Consider the following 19,882-nt stretch of genomic DNA (forward strand, 5'->3'; position numbering starts at 1 on the left):
CAAATATCCACAGAGGCCAGGAAGGCAACGAAATCCAGTCAATTAGTCAGGTGTTTTTGCCTATTAGACCGATGATAAAAGAGTTTTCACTTCCACAATAGACTGTACTCTCACTCATTTTCCTTGAAACACACAACCCACTCAATGTAGTGTTCATTTATCCATTGCAATGGCATGGCTACAGAGAAATGTTTACTCATAGAAAGAAAATAAAGGAGCAACAAAACAAAAGTCGCGGTAAGTGGTAACTTTGATTGTTAGCGTCAGGGAGACCACAGGGAGTAGTGGGGACTGAGCCCATCCACCTAAAAGGGCAGCTTCATTTCAGTTTCAGCCACTTGCTGCCAATCTAGTAATATAGACAGTGTGACCATGACTTCAGAGTTTTCAAGGTAAACCAGAAAATTGATGTGTGTGTGTGTGTGTGTGTGTGTGTGAAAGAGAAAGAGTGAGGAAAAGAGATGCTAATTATTTTTAAATTCTTGTTTACACACATGGTATAGGACAAACAAAAACATAGCCATGAACCAGATTTAGCCTGAAAGTCAAGCCTTAACTTCTGAAACTAGTCCAACTGCTCAATATTAAAAATGACAAAGCACATTCCCAGAAAAGTGAAATAACTCACCCAGGTTATCTCAGTTTGTTAGCGAAAGAGCTAAGGTAAGAATCGAGGTGGATAAACTCCTGGTCCAGTGCTGTCCACCTTTCCCACCCCCTCTGCTCTGTCCTTTATCTACATGTAGATAAAGAGGACATTTGGTGATGTCCCAGGGTCATTCTCACCTTCCCCCATCTTAATTGCACTAAGTGCAATTTGTGCTCAGGTCCAGAGAGTTACTTGCCCAAAGTCATTAGCGAGTAAACAATTGAAGCGAGATTCTAATCCGCTCTGCTACCAACAAGCTGCCGAACAGCAGTTTCCCTTCCCTTCACCATGCTCTTTCAAGTGTAATTCTATATTTGTTTGTATATTAGATGAAGGTCTGTTCAAAACAAGCTGCAGACTCAGGAGCCAGGATGCCTGTGTGTGTCTCTTGTTGCTCCCCTCCTGCCTGACACAGAACAAGGGCTCCAGGAGAAGTGAATGTCACTAAACGTGTTCAGTGTCCGCTCTCAGACTCTTGGAAGGCTCTGCCCAAAGTCTGAACAAGTAGGCTCCATTAATTTGCTTTAAAAAGACAAATTGTGATTGATAAAAGACTGTCTAGTTTTTCAAGCAAGTCTTTTAAGGGGAATCACATGTAATGAATGTAAAAATTTGGGAGACTGTGAGGATCTGTGAGGGTGTGATTGAAGCAGCTTCCAAACGAAAGGAGAGCCAGCAGCGTGGACATTGTCCTGGGGTGTGCGGAGGAGTCAACAGTAAAGTGGAGCTCAGCTCATGCCATTTCTAGGCCCTCGCCTGTGGACCGAGGTGTCTGTGAGCCATACGACCAGCAGGGTCTTCTCTGCGGTGGCTTCCCGTAGATGCGTAACCAACCGAGTTAATATTTGATTCCTACTTCACTTCCAAACAACTAAACAAACTAAAAATATTAACATGTTGCACTGTATCATTTAATAATCAGAGTGTGGGAGTATTGCTATGTCACTTGTAGGATTAGGGACAGATGTTTTGAGGGTAGAGAGGGAAGAAAAAGCATCTTAAATAATTCTTTTTGCTTAAAACACTCACTTGCACCTGGTTTTAGGGCTTCTCTTGGCCTGACCGAACGTTCCCATGTGAATTTAAAAATGCATTTTTTTAAATGACTCTGGGACTTTGGATACAAAATGAAATGGCATACAGAGTGGTTCTAAACCGCCTTTAAGTTTCTAAGGACCAAGGAGCTGTTTGCTAAGGCAATTTATTTGACCTCCACAGGACAGTCGTGTATAAGAGGTTTCTAGAGACCACAGGTGCCTGCGCATGATGCTGAAAAGCATCTTCGGATTTCAGTGTACCCCAACGTCCACGTGTGCTGCCTTTCACTGGCAAATTCGAATGCAAAACCTCAGATGAGAATTAGTCTTATTTTCTTCCCACCCTTCATGTTGACAAGCACCTAGGGTGGGTTCAGTGACAATCAGGAGGTCAGAAAGGCTCCCAGAAGGTGCAGGGAAGAGCTCCAGCAGCCACAGAGATGTACTCCTCTGGATATTTTAAATGTCCAAAAAAAGCAGGAATGTTTGTTCGACAATCAATATCAAATTCAAAATGTTTTATATAACTTAAAAAGAACAAAAGAGACAAGTCCATCCTTGCCTTGGTAACATTTATTCAGTATTGTCTGAAATTAGCAAGAATCAGAAGAAGCACATATCAATCAAATACAGCCACAAAAGAGTCCTGGATATAAATAAAGATGCATTACGAGAAATACTCACTACTGAAGGAACCAGTACGCTCCTACTTCTACTACCTCTTAGCAACAAACAATGCAAATGTAATTTTAATTTACTCACAATATAAAAACCTTGACCTTTTAAAGAAAAATATAGATTCAAATGGATCATAATTTGTCTCGCTAGGCCCTTTCAACATGTATGTTTTCCAGACCTAGTTCGACAGCTGTTACGAAAATGACAAAAACAAACTCGAAAGAATGTTTCTGCAAAGTGTGACAACAGTGCAGAAATAAATTAGCATGCACAGAATAAGGCAAAGGCTAATTTCATTCGGGTTAGGAATAATAAATTTAACTAGTTTCTTTTTCACAAAACAAACATTTCAGACTTCGGGTATACTGTATTATGCATCATACTCTACAAGTTTCTCCTATCTCTACTCAGAAAGCCGGTACTCACGTGGCAAATAGAAACTTCTTGATTAGACTTATTCTGTAACAACCACAGAAATTAATTTGGATTTCTTGACAGCGACTACCGTGAAAAGAGCACACATTAGTTGAGGCATACAATTTAGAAAGCTGAAAGTACATTAAAACGTAGTCTATGAATTTCACAAATTCTGTCTTTAAAATATTTTTTTGAAACTAAAAGCTGCAGAAAATTAGTTCTTAAATATTCTACTGAAAACTCCTGAGCAGCTAAAGTGTTAAATTTCTTAAGCTTTTTATTTTCTTAAAAATATTTAAATGAGTGTAGTATCCCATCTTTTTGAAAAATAATCCAAAAAAAGATTACAAATCTTTTGTTTTAATCAGAGTGACCAAGGGTTTGTCATCAGGACTGTAATCTTCATAGGCGATAGGGCTCACATCATACATCGCAGGCCGGGATTTCTTTCCAAACCTGAAATCACAGAAAGATTGAAATGTGCTTAGACAAATGTTGGATCTCAAGTCCTATTGAAGGCAAGGGGTGAGAATAACTTATATTCAAGAATCAAATGGAACTATGAAAATACTCTAAAAAATATATTCTCTAGCAAGTACAGAAATTTAAGACATCTTAATATTGACACTGATGTGTATAAACGTTAGTCTTCGGTGCAGGAGGCAAAAAGTGGATTTCACAAAACATAGAGCCCAAATTAATGCTAAAGCTTCTAGTTAAATCTTGGCAAAGCAGTCAGGCATGACAGCTCTACAAGAGGTTTAAAGAAAATGTGTATTGATTTGTCTTTTTCTTCTGAGACCCATAAATATTTGGAGAGGCAAGTTTATTTTCAATCCACTTTAGTGCCTGGAATACAGACGGGCAGGGCAGTCTTCCCGGCTGTGGACAGACAGCCTCTCCTGGGGGACTGTAGGGGGTAAGCTGTGAAGGCTTCAAGGTCATCTGAGATCCCAACGCAAGAAGCACAGAGGAAGGAAAGGACTTCAAAAGCGGAGGTGTTTGTCCACAAATCATGCTGGCAGCCACCATTGGATCCCACCCACCTATTCAAGCCCAACCCCCACGCACACACGAGCCATTGTTCTTTTCTGAACACGAAGCCACCGTTCTCACAGATCTGTGTATACCAAAATCCCCTAGGCAGCAGGACCGACACCCAGAAGCCAAAGGAGTCAAAATCCAATTTCAAGACTTCCTGCCAAACCAATCTTAATATGGCAATTATTAAAATAAAGCCAGTGCAACTTCTGGGTGGTCTCTTCCTATTCAAAACCTCACCTTCCCTAAGCCCCTGGAGTGCAACGTGATTTAAAAATCTTCCACAGGAACCCACCATCTCTCCTAACATTTTTTAACTATTTCAAGTCCAGTGGGACTCATTAAGGAGGAATTTTAAAAGAACCTTAAATTTTAAAAAGTTTACTAGGATGGGGCCCCTAGAAATTAAAGGAGCATATTTATTTATTTGTTTGTTTGTTTGTTTGTGTACTCCTGTCTCATCTCTCCTCTTTTCCTTTTCTTCCTTTAATATCTTTTGAAGGTCTGTCTTCTCATGTATGGAGATGGGAAGTAGAATCAAGTGGGAAATAAAAGAGTGCCTTCTTCATATGATCTTTTATTTTTAAACAGTCATCAATGTTATATTCCAATTCACCCAAGATTTTCTGGCCTTCAAGAGCACAAAGGCATAAACCATGCCAGATGGGCACCAAGAAAAATGCAGGGTTGAAGAGTTAAGGCACTGTGCCCCCAAGAAACCCACAGCCATTACCGCAGTATTTTAAAAGACTTCAGTTGTTTCTAAAATGTGAAGCCTCACTGTATGTCCAGGACTGTGCTTGCACGGATGTGGATCAGACACCAGCCTGCAGTCTGTTTCTCTAAACTGAGTAAGACCTGCATAATCTGAGCTAGGAAAAGTATCAATGGTATAAAAACCCATTGGATCTCACACTTTCTCCCAAGTCTGAAAATTTCAGAGGCTACTATAAGGTGCAAATACTTTGACAATTTGTTTCTCATAAAATAGTCAGATACTTTGGTAATAATATACTACTACTAATAATAATTTCACAAAAAGATCCATCAACCCAGTGAAAAGCTCTTCCTATCCTAACAGTAGCCATGGGTTGGTTTTCTGTGGGAACTTGGACATGAGGGCCGACAAATCCTATGAATTAATTGATTAGTGAATCAATTGGTTGGCTGAGAGGAAAAATCCATGCAACTTAATAGGCTGAATATATCTTTAAAAATACCCATTTTCTTTTTTATATGATTTCATAGTTTGAAAAGAAATCTGTTTCCTTAAAATCTAGAAAGTTAAATGCCTCCATTTTATTCAATCCATTAACAAGCTATAGTTCAACAGGCTATGAACTTAAGTTGTTGCCACGAAGCTGAGAATTGACAAGGCAGGCTGGAGGATGGGTATTGCAGGTCTACTGAGCACGACAAGGCAAGGCTGAAACCACTCCAGGCCAAGCCACGTGTTCACACGTGTGAGTTCAAAGCAGACCAGAGAACAAGGAGCGTGGCTTTGATTGCAGACTGGTTAACTCTGTTAGCACGGTGCAGCATGGTGCTACTGGGATTAACTCCACACCAGTATGGATCATCAGGTACAATGCTGGTTACAAGCCTGATTCAAGGAAGACTAACCACCCCCAGCACTAGAAAAGGGAGTAGGCAGGCTTGGAGCTGGAATCCCTGCACTTCCACTATAGCCGCTGTCCAGATTCCTTAGGTGAGCTTCAGAGGTCTCCACCCTTAGTGCAGTATCTACCATATGGAAGCTAAAACGGTTTACTTCCTAGAAAGATCATAGTCTTTAAATACCAGTAAAATGAAGTAAGACTTTGCTTGAATCTCCTGCACCTCTCACAGTGGCAGGCTCACGTTTGGTGATAAGTGAATGTGTATTTATATCTACATTTAAAATTCTCATAGCTTTTCATATCTTCTTTGTTTCTGAGAATTGGATGTATGTTAAGAAATAAACAAGCTAACACCTGTAGAAATCTATTTTAAACTCTCAGACACTAAACCTATATAAGAAGTTGCCTATTTTATTGCAGGACGTTTTTTGCAACTGTTCTTTTATTAAATAACACTATTTTCCTTATTATAAAGGTACGTTTTAACTGTGAAAAATAAAATAAATTTGGAAGCTAGAGAAAATTATAATGTAGACTAAGGTGTAGCCAACTATGGGCTGCAGGCCAATTCCAGCCTGTTGCCTGTTTTTTAAATAAAGTTTTATTGGAACACCATCAAGCCCATTCATTTGGTCTCTGGCTGTTCTTGCACTACAAATGCTGAGTTGAGTAGTCATGACAAAGACCCTACAGCCCACAAAGTGTGAAACATTTTACAGGTCCCTGATGAAGACCTTGAGAATTACCCCTAGTCCCTCCCTCCAAAGGACCAGGTGACCATGTTTTGTGCATTATTCTTTAGTCTGCCCATCCCTCAACCCCACATCCCTTCAATTTATTTGACAAATATGCATGAAGCATCTCTGAAGGTGTCATATATAATATTTATTACATATTTTAATAAAACTGAGAAAATGCCCTACAGACTGTTTTCTGAATGATTTCTTCACTTAATATTCTCTGTGATGTTTTACTCAGAAAGCATCCTTGTCAGGTTAAAAAATAAGGTTTAAAAAAGTAACAGAAGAAACTGTTTCTTCTATGCTAAGTGGGGCTGGCTGGGTAGAGCACTCTTGTTCCCACCTGGGGTGACTCATGTCCCACAACATGACCATAGACCATGACACTTACGAAATGTCTGCTGAGGATCTCCGAGGGAGTTAGACTTTTTCAAAATGAGGATGAGGCACACATCCTCCCCTCCTGGAAAAGCAGGTCAAAGGCCCTGATTCGGTGGCTCTGTCCCCAGCTCCTCCTGCAGCCCCTGAAGGGCCAGGTATCAGGCACAGTTCTGAGAGCATATTCAACTTCTCATTCTGTGGTCCCATTCTCACTGATGGATCATCTCATCTCGTTGTCACAACAACATTGTGAGGTGAGTACGTATCATTTGTCCTGTTTTACAGATGAGGAAATGGGGACTGAGACCGCACCCCTTGTGCATCTGGCTTCTGAGCCTGGGTTCTGACCACTTCATTGCAGCCTTTGTGCACGTGAGGAACCCATAAATCATGGCTCTCACTTTACCTGTTCCTGATGAGAGCCTGTGTACTGCAGCGTTTAGAGGCACCACCTTGGAATCGGCAAACCTGCTTCGATCCTGGATTTCTCATGTACAAACTCTGTGACCCTTGTGAAAATTACATTATCTTGCTAAGCCCAAATTCTTTTCGCCTATAATGAAGAGCTAACAAATCCTTGTGCCCAGGATTCTTGGGAGATTCTTGCAAATGAGTTACTTGTGAATGATTTAGCATAGTATCTGGCCCATGAGAAGTTCTCAGTAAACGTTTGCCATCTTACAGGCACAAACAGAAGTCGTAGCACCAGTAATATTGATAGTGCTGACATCTCAGATATCAGATTTGCTGACAAGACTTGTGTGCTCATATTTCTCTAACAAAACAAAAGATACTACAACGAGTTTTAAGGCAGATCAAAGAGTGTACGTTCTTCTAGTTCATAGTCCCCTGAAAGTCAACAGCTAAAACAGTAGTGCATCTAATCTTGAGAAAGACCAAAATTCAAAGGTTTTGAGCTATTTGGGAAAAAACAAACATGCCTTCTCACAGCTCTCCTTTTTCTGTTTTCTGTGATCAGAAAACTTCTGGCTGGGAGAGGAGCAAGCAATCCACAACTGAGATGTGACCTCCACATCAGAACGTGAAGAGCTGTGGCTTTGCTCCCGCTGGTCAGTTACAAACTATCTCCTGCCTGAGCGTAAGCAAAGCAGCTTTGGAATAGGTGACTCTCGGGACAAGAGAGAGAGACAGAAGATTCCTTCTCAACTAGCACCAGCACCAACTGATTGCTGACATCAAAAACACGAGACATTTCCTCAGTTACTGTCTCATGTCAATGCATGGCCGCTGGGCTGCAGTCATTCCAATCCAATGTCCAGGCTATTGTCAGGGAGACAACCCGTGAGATGGGCATTAGCTGCTGAAATCTAGGGAGAGGGCAACATCAAAAGGTCTGAATTTTTGCCAATGCCTTTCAAGAGTTTCCAGGAAAAGGGAGCAGAGAAGGCCAAACAGCCAGAGACCCAGCCACGGCCTCTACACAGCCAAGCTGCAGAAACCACAGGTTGTAGCTAAATAAATGTTCACAAGAGAAGTTTTCCTAAATCCCAGATAATTGGGAAAGTATTGCTTTAATGTCAATAGTTTTATCTACAGTCACTGGTGCATGTAGGAACTTGGAATTCTGCGGTAAATATTTTTGATGGAAATGACCAAATAAGAACGAGGTTTGGAAATGCTTCCAAGTTTATTCTTTCCTTCCAGGAGTATTCAGTTAAATATCTTCTTAGTGGGCTGTACGAGCAGGAGGTTCAGAAGACCCTATCTTAAACTATTCCAGGGCTGAAATAAAATTGTCTTCCTCTTGAGCCTTGAAGGATCTTAGCCACAGATGCTTGGGGGGTGGAAAGAATCTGATTTCTTGGGTCTCCCAATGCATGGAAATATAAAGCCACGGATTCGGTTCCCTCCTGATCAACTAAGCCCCTCCAGGAATGGACAGGAGAGAGAAGACTCTTCAGCACCGAAGGAACTTGTCAATTCTCTGTTCCTTTTTACCTTCTCCACCGCCAGTCCAGTGATCTCAGGATACTGCAAATACTCCTCCAGACTGGAGCCTCTTACTGAGCTGGTGTCCTGGGACGAGCCTCCCTCTCTGGCAGGTCAGACATCCTATTCCAACCCCTAACTGAGATCATCCATTCATTTCAGATCTCAAATTTTAGTGAGGTCTACTATGTGTCAGGACTTTTTGGAAACACGGAAATACATGCCATTGCTCTTTATTTACAGGGTAGTGGAGAAAAGAGTCAAATAAACAATGAAGGTGGGGCTTGCAGGGGTTGGTATCAGGGCTTCCTGGAAGCTGGGCTGACCCTGACAGGAAAGAGCCCAGATTAGAAGCTATGTGCGGCCTGAGTTGGAGGAGATCTGAACGCTCTTTTCACCCTCACAGGCACGTACGTAAGGCTGGGTGCAGCTCACACCTAGCATTGGGGCAGATGCTCCGTATCTCTCAAGTTCTCTTTTCCACTGGCTCCTCCCCCTGGAAGTTGGGTTCTGAGTTTTGCTTCAGTTGGAATGACAAGATGGCTATAATATCTGAGACTTAGATTTGGGGGCTTTTTGTGGGGAAAGCACACTTTTGGAACCTCTTAGTTTCTATGCCATTCAGGCAGAATTTAGATCTTCATGTGTCTTGACCAATAGTGGTTCATGACAGTCCAGCAAAGACCATACAGCTAATGGTTCCCTTAAGTCCCAATCTTAAGACATCAAGCTCAGCTCACTTTTTATTACAGTACACTGACGTGAATTGTGTGCTTTGGACTGTTCCATCCATTAAAAGAAAAGACAGCTTACTTCAGCATACAATACTACTGTTACTTTTGGAATACATAATCCTTGCAAAAGTCAGTAAAATGTTATATTAGCTGATTTTTTTAATGTTACATAATAGATGCAGGGTAGTAAATATGGTGTTATCTGTTTACACTTGTACAATCCTTTAATATTTGTAATTTAATATGACTGTCATATAAAGAGGTAGAGTTATCCCTTTCTAAAGTTGAGAGAACTGTATTTGTGGATGTTTAAATGATCTGTGTGAAATATAGAGTCAGGTAATGGAGTAGTTAAGATTCAATATCGTGCCTCAGGCATCCGAAATTACCCTCTTTCTATGACACTGTGCTAATTCCTTGTCCCTGCAGGAGTCTTTCCTCCAGAAAAGGACAATATTTTATCTCATATGAACTCTAAAAATAGAATAATAGGTGTTTATCATTCTTTGAGTAAGCCCTTAAGTCAAATGGAATCATTTATATCCATGTTGACTGAAGAGCAACATAGCTGAAGATATTCCAAAAAGAAATCATCAAAAAATGTTTCAATACACAGTGATTAAGAACCAGATATTTATAGTCACAGATCAACACAAACTAAATAAATGAATGCACTCAATCTAAACAAAACGTAACGACAAACTAGCAGCAAATTAAAAAGGATCTGCTTACACAGTGACCTAATGACCTGTTCCCCAAGACTATGCTGGACCTAAGTTTCATTCTTCACAATCCTCTCTTTGCGGATGCAAAGCCCTGTTTATAGTATAACCCTGGTACCAAGAATGCACGCGTGAAAGCAGGGTCTCCCTCCCTCTGCCGCCCTGCAGCAGCCTACCTGGCATGCCGGATGGACGCGATGGCATTGCTGAACTCGCTGTCGATGCTGCGGCAGTTGTAGAACTCCTCGTAGGCGGGCCGGGAAGAGCCCTGGTACTCGATGCGGCTGATGCGGCAAATCCCCACAATCAGGATAATCAGCATCAGGATGAAGGCAACACAGAGGGCACCGATGATGATGTAGAGTGAGTGCCGAGGCATGTTGCTGAGGCTCTCGGCCATGTGCCCGGACTTCCACTGGAGGTCTACAGGCGAAAACAAGCACATGGCTGGGTATGAGCTGCGGCCCTTAGAATGGGAGGTCTTTCCCGTCTTTGCATCAGTGACTAAAATGTAAGGACCATCCAAACTGGGAAGAATTTTTTCTATGCATTGTCCAGGCCAAGGGCTAATATCCTTGGTACATAAGGACTTCTTACAAATCATTAAGGAAAACCAGAAATACACCACAGAGAAACGGGCAAAGGATATAAAGAGGAATTCATCAAAGAAATACAAATAAAAATTGTTTAGCTTCATGATTACAAAGAAAGCGATTCCTTGACCAGCTCCTAAATATTATTTATACGTTATGATAACCGCAGTTGACGAGGGTGCACAGTAATGGAGACTGTAATTTGATACATAACCCTTCCATGAACTAACTTGTACTGTGACCCAGATAGTCCTATTTTAGCATTTGTGCTGGCAAATAGCCCTGTAAATGCATAAAGCTGTATATAGAAGGATGTTCTTCTTAGTACCACAATTTTTAAATGTTAAATCATCAACTATTACACATTTAGAAAAAGGCTTAGGAAATCAGCATAGACACCCATATACTCACAGCTCAGAGTTCATAAATGTTAATATTTGACCACTTTTGCCTTAGATTTCTTCATAGTTTTTCAAAAGAAGTAAAATGTCACAGACATAGCCAGAGTTCTCCCACCCCCATATGCTCTCTCCACCCCACCAACAACACTGCAACAGATATAAGTGAAAAAATGGGAAACGACCGAAATATTCAACCCTGTGAGATGGGAGGATGTTCATTAAACAGCAAAAGAATAAAAGAATGTTACCAAACAGGACCTACTTGCATAGTACAATAATTTAACAACCGCATGTGAGTTTAAAATATCCATCTGTACACTGAAAAGCTCAAAAGGATAGAGATAAAAACAAGGCAAACATACATCGCTTCTTATGATGGACTGAGCAGTTCAGAAACATCTCATTTAATCACCATAACCACCCGAAGATATGTTATTCCCTCTGCCCACTTTACAGAGGAGGTTTAGGGAGTTGACATCACTTGCGGTGGAGTCCATCAGATGGGAGCCCGGATGTGGGGTCTCAGCCTCTGCACTGCCACCTGCTAACAAAAGTCATCTCCAGAAAGCAGGATCACAAATGATTTTTATGTCTTCTTTATACTTCTTAGTCTTTTCTAGCTTTAAATAATGTGTTTATTTTACGATTAAAAAAAAGCAGCAAGTTATTTGAAGAAAACACCCGTGGGATTATCTTCCAGGCCAGTGGAATGAATGTGGGCCTTTGGATCACACCATCGTCGATTTCAATCCCAGCTCCAACATTTATTCCACATTCCTGAGCCTCAGTTTCTCCATTTGTAAGATAAAAATAACAACAAATACCATACTGGCTTGCTGTGAGTAGAAGCTAGAACACATGTTAAAAATGTAAACAGTTCACTGCTGGGCACGTGGTGGGTGGTCCCTAAAGAGGAGCAGCCGCGATGCTAAAGGAGAGAAGAAGAAATAGGAGTGTGCTGTCCTCTAAGGCACACGCTCTGAGCTGAGGATTATCGAGCATTAACCCTGTGTCCTTCCTGAAAGCGCTGACTTGTACCAGCAGGAAAAAAGAACATGAAAGGACAGGAGGTAACGTCTGTGTTTGGCATAGGTCAAGAGAGTCAAATGATGACCTGTTTACAGACCCGCATACAAATGGAACTGTCTAGATAACATAAATAGGATTTGAAAAACAACTGTGACAAATAAAAAGGGCTGGTCAAGACCCAAGAGAAGCTGAGCTTGTGTGGACAAGAGAATGCCTTCTCCACCTCACTCACATCACCACCCCCACCCTCCCTCCCAGCCATCGCTTCTAAGGGGGAGACTTTGGGTGCCTGGAAATGGGATTCAGAGGTGAAAATAGGAATGAGCGTGTCTTCCCATGAAATAAATCCTCAGGACTCTTGTCACTGTTCCATTTTAGCTGAGAGAGCTTGTGAACTCTGGATACCTGTAGCCTCATCTTAGCCACAAGATCACAGAATCTAAAAATCAGAATCAGCTATTCTTTGTCAAGATAAAGAATCTTTATCACCCAAACAAGAAGCCAGGTCTGCAGACCCATTTCCCAGAAGCCTAACAGAAAAATGACCTAAGCATCTGGCCCGGATGGGTCCTGAGAGTTGGAGAAGAACAGATGAATGAAGTGACTTCTGAGTTTGTGTCTAGGCCCTCTGACTCCTGAATAACTTACCAAGACCTTGGAAGCCTGTTTTTGCCATTCATGTTTGCCTGCCTTAGCTCATAGGGCCGGTGGAGCTTAGTGAAACTGACCAGCAGTGCATTCACCACTCCAGCTGAGCCAACTTACACTCAGGCAGACAGAGCAGCATAAATCACTGAAAATAAATAGTCGCGATGGAAAGCAGAAGGTGTTTTGTGAAACCAGAACCAAGGCTTAATCCCCAAATAGGCAGCCATTTCACGTGGCAACACTTCATGCGCATTGAGAGAGACAACTCATTTTTCTGGCTAAGTAAGCGTGATTCACTTGATTTCCAAGTATAACATTCCCTAAAAAATTCAGTCGCAGGCTGGAATCCAATACTCAGCGGAGTATGTTATAACAGCCATTTAGCATCAACAGGAGAGCAGCCAGCACTACGTTTTTACTCCAACTGGGTAGAGTTCTCAGATCTGATCACTATGGAGGATGGCATGAGTTCTTGTGGTCTATGCACAACTTCATACAAATAACTCACACATCATATCAATGGTGTTTATGCAGCGAGTGCACAACCACGTGGCCACTACAGTGGAATAAACAACCGTACTGGGTTCTGTGTCCCAGGCCTAATAAGCTGCTACATGGCTTGCATTTCAGACCATCTGCTCCATTTCCCAAAATGCTATGTTCCAAGCTGTTTGGACTTTGGAGAAAACTTTCTCAAAATTTCTCCTGAAACCTCTGCTTTCCTCCCACTCCCCTGCCCTTTTCTTTAAAGCTAGATTCACCTTATTGTCATCTAAAACTCTTCTGGTAGAAGTGAATGTGGCTGCTTTACAGGCTAATCAGTTTAGTATCCAGGCTGGATCTGAATACATCCAACTCTTGTTCTGGGAGGCAGCAAATTTATCTGCACTGGGTGACTACAGCTGCCATCTCCCAGTCCAGGTGCAATCCTCATAAGTCACCGCTTCGCTGCTTCCCAGCAGTCCCATTGCATGAATCATTTACTACGTAGACTGCAGCAGGGCACAGAAAGAATCGTGAACCAGAATGGGCCAGATGGGGTGATCTCATCAGCAGGTGCATGACCAGGAACACATGCACCAGAGCTGTCCAGAAAAAATGTCCCACTTGCGGGTCTGAGGGATCATTTGCATTTTTGTTTAAGCTAAATTTGTTGAGGTTTTGTAAGAGTATTTTCCAAAGTGCTTTCATATTTAACATTTCAGTTGGCTTGAAACAATCACCTTGAGCTAGGTACAGGGGCGAGGCTCAGAGCAGCTGTTCAAGATGAAAGTGACAATCAGCAGCCAAGCAGAGAATACAACCAGTCACCAATGACCTCCAGGCTACCAAAAATAGACTTCACTCGATTTACATATTTATTCTAAAATACATTGCCCATATCTATTTTCTAATTTACCAAGGTGAGCATAATTAGACTAGTTAATTTGTTACTTGATTAAAGTAACCTATGTTATTTTAAAAAGAGAGTGAAAGTGAGTGAGTAAAAGTGTGTTTTGTGAAGATATCACTTAGCTCAATAATTTTTGAGACTATCTGCTGCCTAGAACAATTGTGAAGAGGGATTTCAAATTGTGTTTTCTATAGTTAAAGTTTAGCTGGACAATCAAAGCAGTCAATGAGACTGCAAAAAGCTAACAACCCTTGCTGACTGTCAGAAAAGGAATGAGTGGAGAAAGGGAATGGAAGGAATAGGTCATCTTCTTTGTACGAATCCATTCACTGGGCACATGCATTAAGCACCTACTGTGTGCCAAGCATAAAGAGTGAGAGATACAGAGGTCAAACGCAAATGACCACAAAATAAATGCAAAAGTACAGCTGTGCTAAGACAGCAATGCCAAGCTCTGCAGTGCTACAGGGAGGACACGAGGATGCTCCGTCTCACTGAGTGTCAAGAGAGCATGCACCAGGGCAGTCCCAAAGGAGCTAGGCTCTAGGGGTGAGTAGGCACTAACCAGGGATGGAAAAGAGCAGAGGGGAGACTGTCCCAGGCATGGAGCCAGAATAAGCACAGGCCTGGGGGAGGAAGGGGGAGAGCAGAGCCAGGGACGGGAAGGAGGACAGCGTGGCTGCTCAGGAGTGAGGCAGAGAGTGGCCCAAGTGACAAGGGGGCACCACCCTGCAGGGTAGAGCAGCCTGCACAGTCCCTACAGGCAGTAGCATGGCCTTTAGTCTATAATCATGCATGTATTTTAACAAGAGCTTGGCATGGGCAGGGATGGAAACGGTGGGAGGATGGGTTTGAGTGTTCAGATCTGTGCTTTGACAAGATCCGTCTGGCTGCATGTAAAGAAAGGGGTGAGGGGCAAGGGTAGAAAAGCCGGTTTGGAGGCTACTGCAGTCTGGGCACAGAGCTGGTGGTGGCTGGGCCTGGGGCAGTGGGGTGTATTCGGACAGGCGAATGAATGTGTGTGATACATTAGAGATAGTCAACTCGACTAAACGCAGCTTGCATAGGCCAGTGAAAAGAGAGAAGGGCAGCATCACACCCTTGGTTTCTGGGCTTGTATCGCTGGATCCATGAGGCTGTGGCCAAGCAGGGAACACTGTGAGACAACCAGGCTTGTGCAGAAGATCCTTAGTTTGTACATGTTAAACTGGAGGTGCCTTTAAGACACTCCAGTGGTGATGTCGAATAGATAACTGTACTTGGATGTTTAGCTCATTATTTTGGTTAATAATAGCTGACATTTACTGAGAGTTCAATATGTTCTAGACACTATTCTAAGTGCTTTAGGAGTTAACTCATTTCTTCCTCCTAAAATGCTATGAAATAGACACTGTTGTTATCTCCATTTTATAGAGGAAGCAAAGAAGACACTGAGAGGGAAGTAAACTGCCCAGGCTCACACGTAGTAAGTGGTAGAGCCTGGGTGGGAACCCAGGCGCTCTGGTTCTAAAGTCACACGCTTAAGTCTATAAGCAGCATCTTCCAAACTGCAGATTGTGGAAATCAATGTATTGGGGCCAGACCCACATTACAAAAAAAATTTAGAAAACTATATCAGATTGTGTCACACTTGCAAAAGTATTATTTTATGTTTTATGTGCATGTTAGTCTGCGTGTTATATGAAGCATCAAGATGTAAAACATATTTCTTACTATGGGTTGCAGTCAAAAGGCCTGAAAAACATTTCCTATGCTAGATATATGTATATATTCATATATATATCTCTATCAGTACTCTTCAGACAGGAAGAACAGAAAGATTCTCCTCACGGGATATCTGTATCTACTTTGGAATGGGAAAGTCCAGGTCGAATTATATCAATAACAACTACATATCTATATAATGCCTGTTATCTTAAAATACTCTGTGTTTACAGAAAATTAGTAGTGATTAAATCAAAATGCATCTAACTGATCAATATTCCTTCAGGGGCAGGGGACTTTCATTTCAGCGGCCACCCAGAGGCTGCTAGCTGTTAAAGAGAACAACAGTTGGTGATAATGAAGGCACTATTTATTAAGCACCTACTATGTACCAGGCACTGCACTCTATTTACATTTATTATCCCACTTATGAAGGCCTAAGGCTCATAGACCTTGTTTACTAGCCCAGGAATAAGTACCTTAGCTGGGATTCAAAACCAGCTCAACTCATGGAACTGAGTTCTCAATGACAGAACTTCACAATAGTATTCTTTGTATTCAGTCAGGCTGCTTTCCCTATGCCTTTGCTCCTCAAGAAGTAAGTACAGGATGCATTCCTGGTGTTTAAAGTATTGAATAAGGTAATTATGGGTTAAATAGTATTTGCAAGTCACCATTGGGCCCCCATACCATTGCTTCTGAGGGGAAATATTTAAAAAGGCAAAGAGCCAATGTATAAATAAATGCTCATGAAAAATTAAAATGACAACAATCAACCAAAATCAACACCTTAAATGCAAAACCCTTTAATTTGTCAACTCAATCTTTGAGAATGTATCTTAATGATATTCTCACACAAGTATGCACAAAGATGCTCCTGTGGTCTGAATCCCTGTGTTCCGTACAATTCATATGTCAAAACCTAACCACAAAGGTGATGGTATTAAGAGATGGGACCTTTGGAGGTGATTAGGTCATGAGAGCTCCACATTCATGAATGGGATTAATGTCCTTAAAAAAGATTTCCCAGAGAGCTGCCTTGCTCTTCCACTTGTGAGGACACAGAAAAAGTCACCATCTATGAAAAATGAGCCCTCACCAGACACCGTATCTGCTGTCTTCCCGGCCTCCAGAACCGTGGGCAATAAATTTCTGTTATTTATAAATTACTAGATCTAAGGCATTTTGTTAAAGCAGCCCAAAATTAGACAGATGCATATATAAGAGTGTTCACTGCAGTATTGCTTTTAATAGCAAAAACCATCAAATGGATTATCTATCAACAGGGGGTCTGATAAATAAATTATGAAGCTGCTAAAGAATGAAAATGCCATGTGGCATTAAAAAAATGAGGTAGATCTGCATGAGCCAACATATTACTAAGCATAAAAGCAAAACGCTGAAGAGTATACATAAAGTAGTCCCATTTGTATGGTAGAAAACATGTACTTACATATCAACTCAGTACATCAGGAAGAAAACACAATGAGTGGCTAATACTTGTTACCTTGGAGGAGTGATTTGGCGATCTGGATGAGGGGAAAGATTATTTTTATTTTTTAAAAATCTTAGTTTTTGTAAAAATGATAACCAAAAAACCAAATAATCCAACCTATCTATGTACACGCGAAGTATCCCTTATCTGAAATGCTTGAGACCAAAAGTATTGTGGATTTCAATTTTGGGGGGATTTTGGAATATTTACAGAATATGTACCATCTGAGAATTCCTAATTGAAAATTCCAAAATCTGAAGTGCTCCAGTGAGCACTTCCTTTCAGCATCATTTCAGCACTCAAAAAATTTTGGGTTTGGGGACATTGTGGATTTCAGACTTTGGGAATAGGGATGCTCACTCAACCTGTAGGAAGGACTGGCCACGTGACATAATCATTTGATGGGTTTCTTCAATCATTATTAAATTCCATCTATTTTGAAAGAAAGAGGCCCAAGATATCCATCTGTACTCCTTCTCTGCCCCCAGGAGGAGTTATCTTCCCCTCCCTGAGTGCCTGGAGGTACCTGTGCAAAGCCTCACAATGATTCTCATCACATCTTTTGACCTACCCTCAGATTACAAGCAACTGAAGGCAGAGGCTGTCTCATTAATCTTCATATCCCGGGAACCACATTCAACGCCTGACAATAAAGAGCCCATGACTATTGATCGAATGTAGAAGTTAAGATACCTTATTTATCTATTCCTCAACTGCAGAATATCGTTGATTCAACAGTTTAACCATAGATTCAACTGTTCAGTGTACACAACTAGCCAACTGTCAATCAGCAAGGTTGACTATAACTCTAACTGTATAAATGTTAAAGTTCCAACACAGACAAAACAAAACACACCACTATGTAAAGATTTACAAGAATTTTGATTAATAGACCTTGATTCTAGGAAGGCATGTTTTTCCTGTACTAAAATTTTTTTAAAAATTGTGACCAATCCCAAGGTGGTGAGAACACGAGGCAAAGAATTAAAACTTCACCCGTGTTGTTCTGCTCACTTCCAGAACTCTGGGTTTGCATTTGCCTTAGAATACGTATAAAATACTATAGCTATTTCAATAACCCTATTAAGGTGATCCTGGATCAATCTGGTATGATCTGCTAGATTCTTATTTCTTATTACTGATTGGAGGCCAGATAATAACTGTAAAGGGCAAATTTCTAAGAAACACTCATTATTACGGTAAACACTGCCATATAAGGTAACCATGGAACAGCTAACATGGTATTAATTTGCATGTAATTCCTGGTGGGGCTTTAGAATCTCTACTGATGTGTACAGCCTTTCATTGATGGAGGCTCAGTTTTCAGCATGTGCATATACTCTAGGTGTGTATTTGCAAGTATCTCATATATATTCTATACTCAATTTTTTTCTCATGTGCAGTAATAAATGTTTTGTGGTATTTTGCAAGGGAAAAGGCAATAGTAAGTATCTGCCTTATAATCTGTACTTCCTGGCAAAGTTCAATACTATTTTGAGGATGAGTCCTGGAATACTTAGAGCTAGGAGGATGAACACTAATCATGTCATTTAATCCCTCATTTTATGGATGAAGAGACTGAGCTCCAGAGAGATGAAATGACCTTCCTCCTGTCCTGTGAATTGGTCGGGAGGCAGGAGACCGAGGCCTAGAACCCAGTTCCCTGGCCTCAAGAGCAGCATGTGTTCTAGTCCCCGTTTCTTCACCTTCAATCAGCATAAGAAATGTTTATGCAAACACTCATCATAATTATTGGGATAATGCTGTAACAGCTACAACCAATTCTGTACCATACCCAAACATTGCAACCTTCAAGAACAAACAGAGCGAGATGTGAGACACCATTGATGGGGTGGTACAGTGGGCAGAGTGATGGTCCCCCAAAGACTTCCACATCCTGATCCCCAGAATCTGTGAATATGTTACTTAACATGGCAAAGGAGACTCTGCAGATGTGATTCAATCGAGGATCTTCAGAAGGGGAGATTATCCTAGATTATCTGGCCGGGCCCAATGTCATCACAAGTGAGAAAGATGAGGCTCTGAGAGATAAATTTGTTTGTCCAGATCACATAGCTGGGATATGATGGAGCCAGAATTTGAAGCCAATATTGATCCTTTTTGTTATTCCATCCTTGTATGCCTTTTGCCCATATTATGATCACCAGGAAAAAGCAAAATCTAGATTTTTTCACAATTATAGGATTTTATTTCAAAATTTCTTGATATCCTGTGTTCCTGACTTTTCTTCTTATTCATACTCTCCTATATATTTATCTTCACAAATCCAATGTTAAAAGTAGATATCACCCTGCCCTGAAGCACAAAGTATGTCATTTCATAGAATTACCAAACTTTAGAATGAATACTGGTTCCATTTATGGATAAGTAAACTGAGGCTCAGCACAACTACATGCTGTTGTACAATGAGAGCCACGGCCCAGGCAAGAACTAAGGTCCTGTCGACCCAAGCCTGGCATCCTTTTCACCAACAGGTTCTACCAGACCGGACTTAACATCCTATACCAAACTATAGCCCCTTAGTAATTTTTCCATTGGAATCTCTTTCTGTCCCTTGTCTCTCTCCTCAGCAAGAAAGTTTTTCTCACTCATCTTTCACAAGGAGAGCTGGCTCTAAGGCCATTTTGTAT

At 41.3% G+C, this 19,882-nt stretch overlaps 1 protein-coding gene across 1 annotated transcript in view; it reads right to left on the reverse strand.

Moving 5' to 3' along the window:
* Positions 1-3,125: 3,125 nt before the first annotated feature.
* The window catches only part of DNER (delta/notch like EGF repeat containing), a 353,549-nt gene continuing 336,792 nt past the window's right edge, over positions 3,126-19,882 (reverse strand). The window contains exons 12-13 of the mRNA XM_063077946.1: positions 10,145-10,391; positions 3,126-3,237 (exon numbers count right to left, since the gene is read on the reverse strand). Coding sequence (XP_062934016.1) covers positions 3,126-3,237; positions 10,145-10,391 — 359 coding nt within the window. The remainder of the gene's footprint in view (positions 3,238-10,144; positions 10,392-19,882) is intronic.

Source organism: Cynocephalus volans, chromosome 1, assembly GCF_027409185.1.
Source record: "Cynocephalus volans isolate mCynVol1 chromosome 1, mCynVol1.pri, whole genome shotgun sequence".
Taxonomy (NCBI): Eukaryota; Metazoa; Chordata; class Mammalia; order Dermoptera; family Cynocephalidae; genus Cynocephalus; species Cynocephalus volans.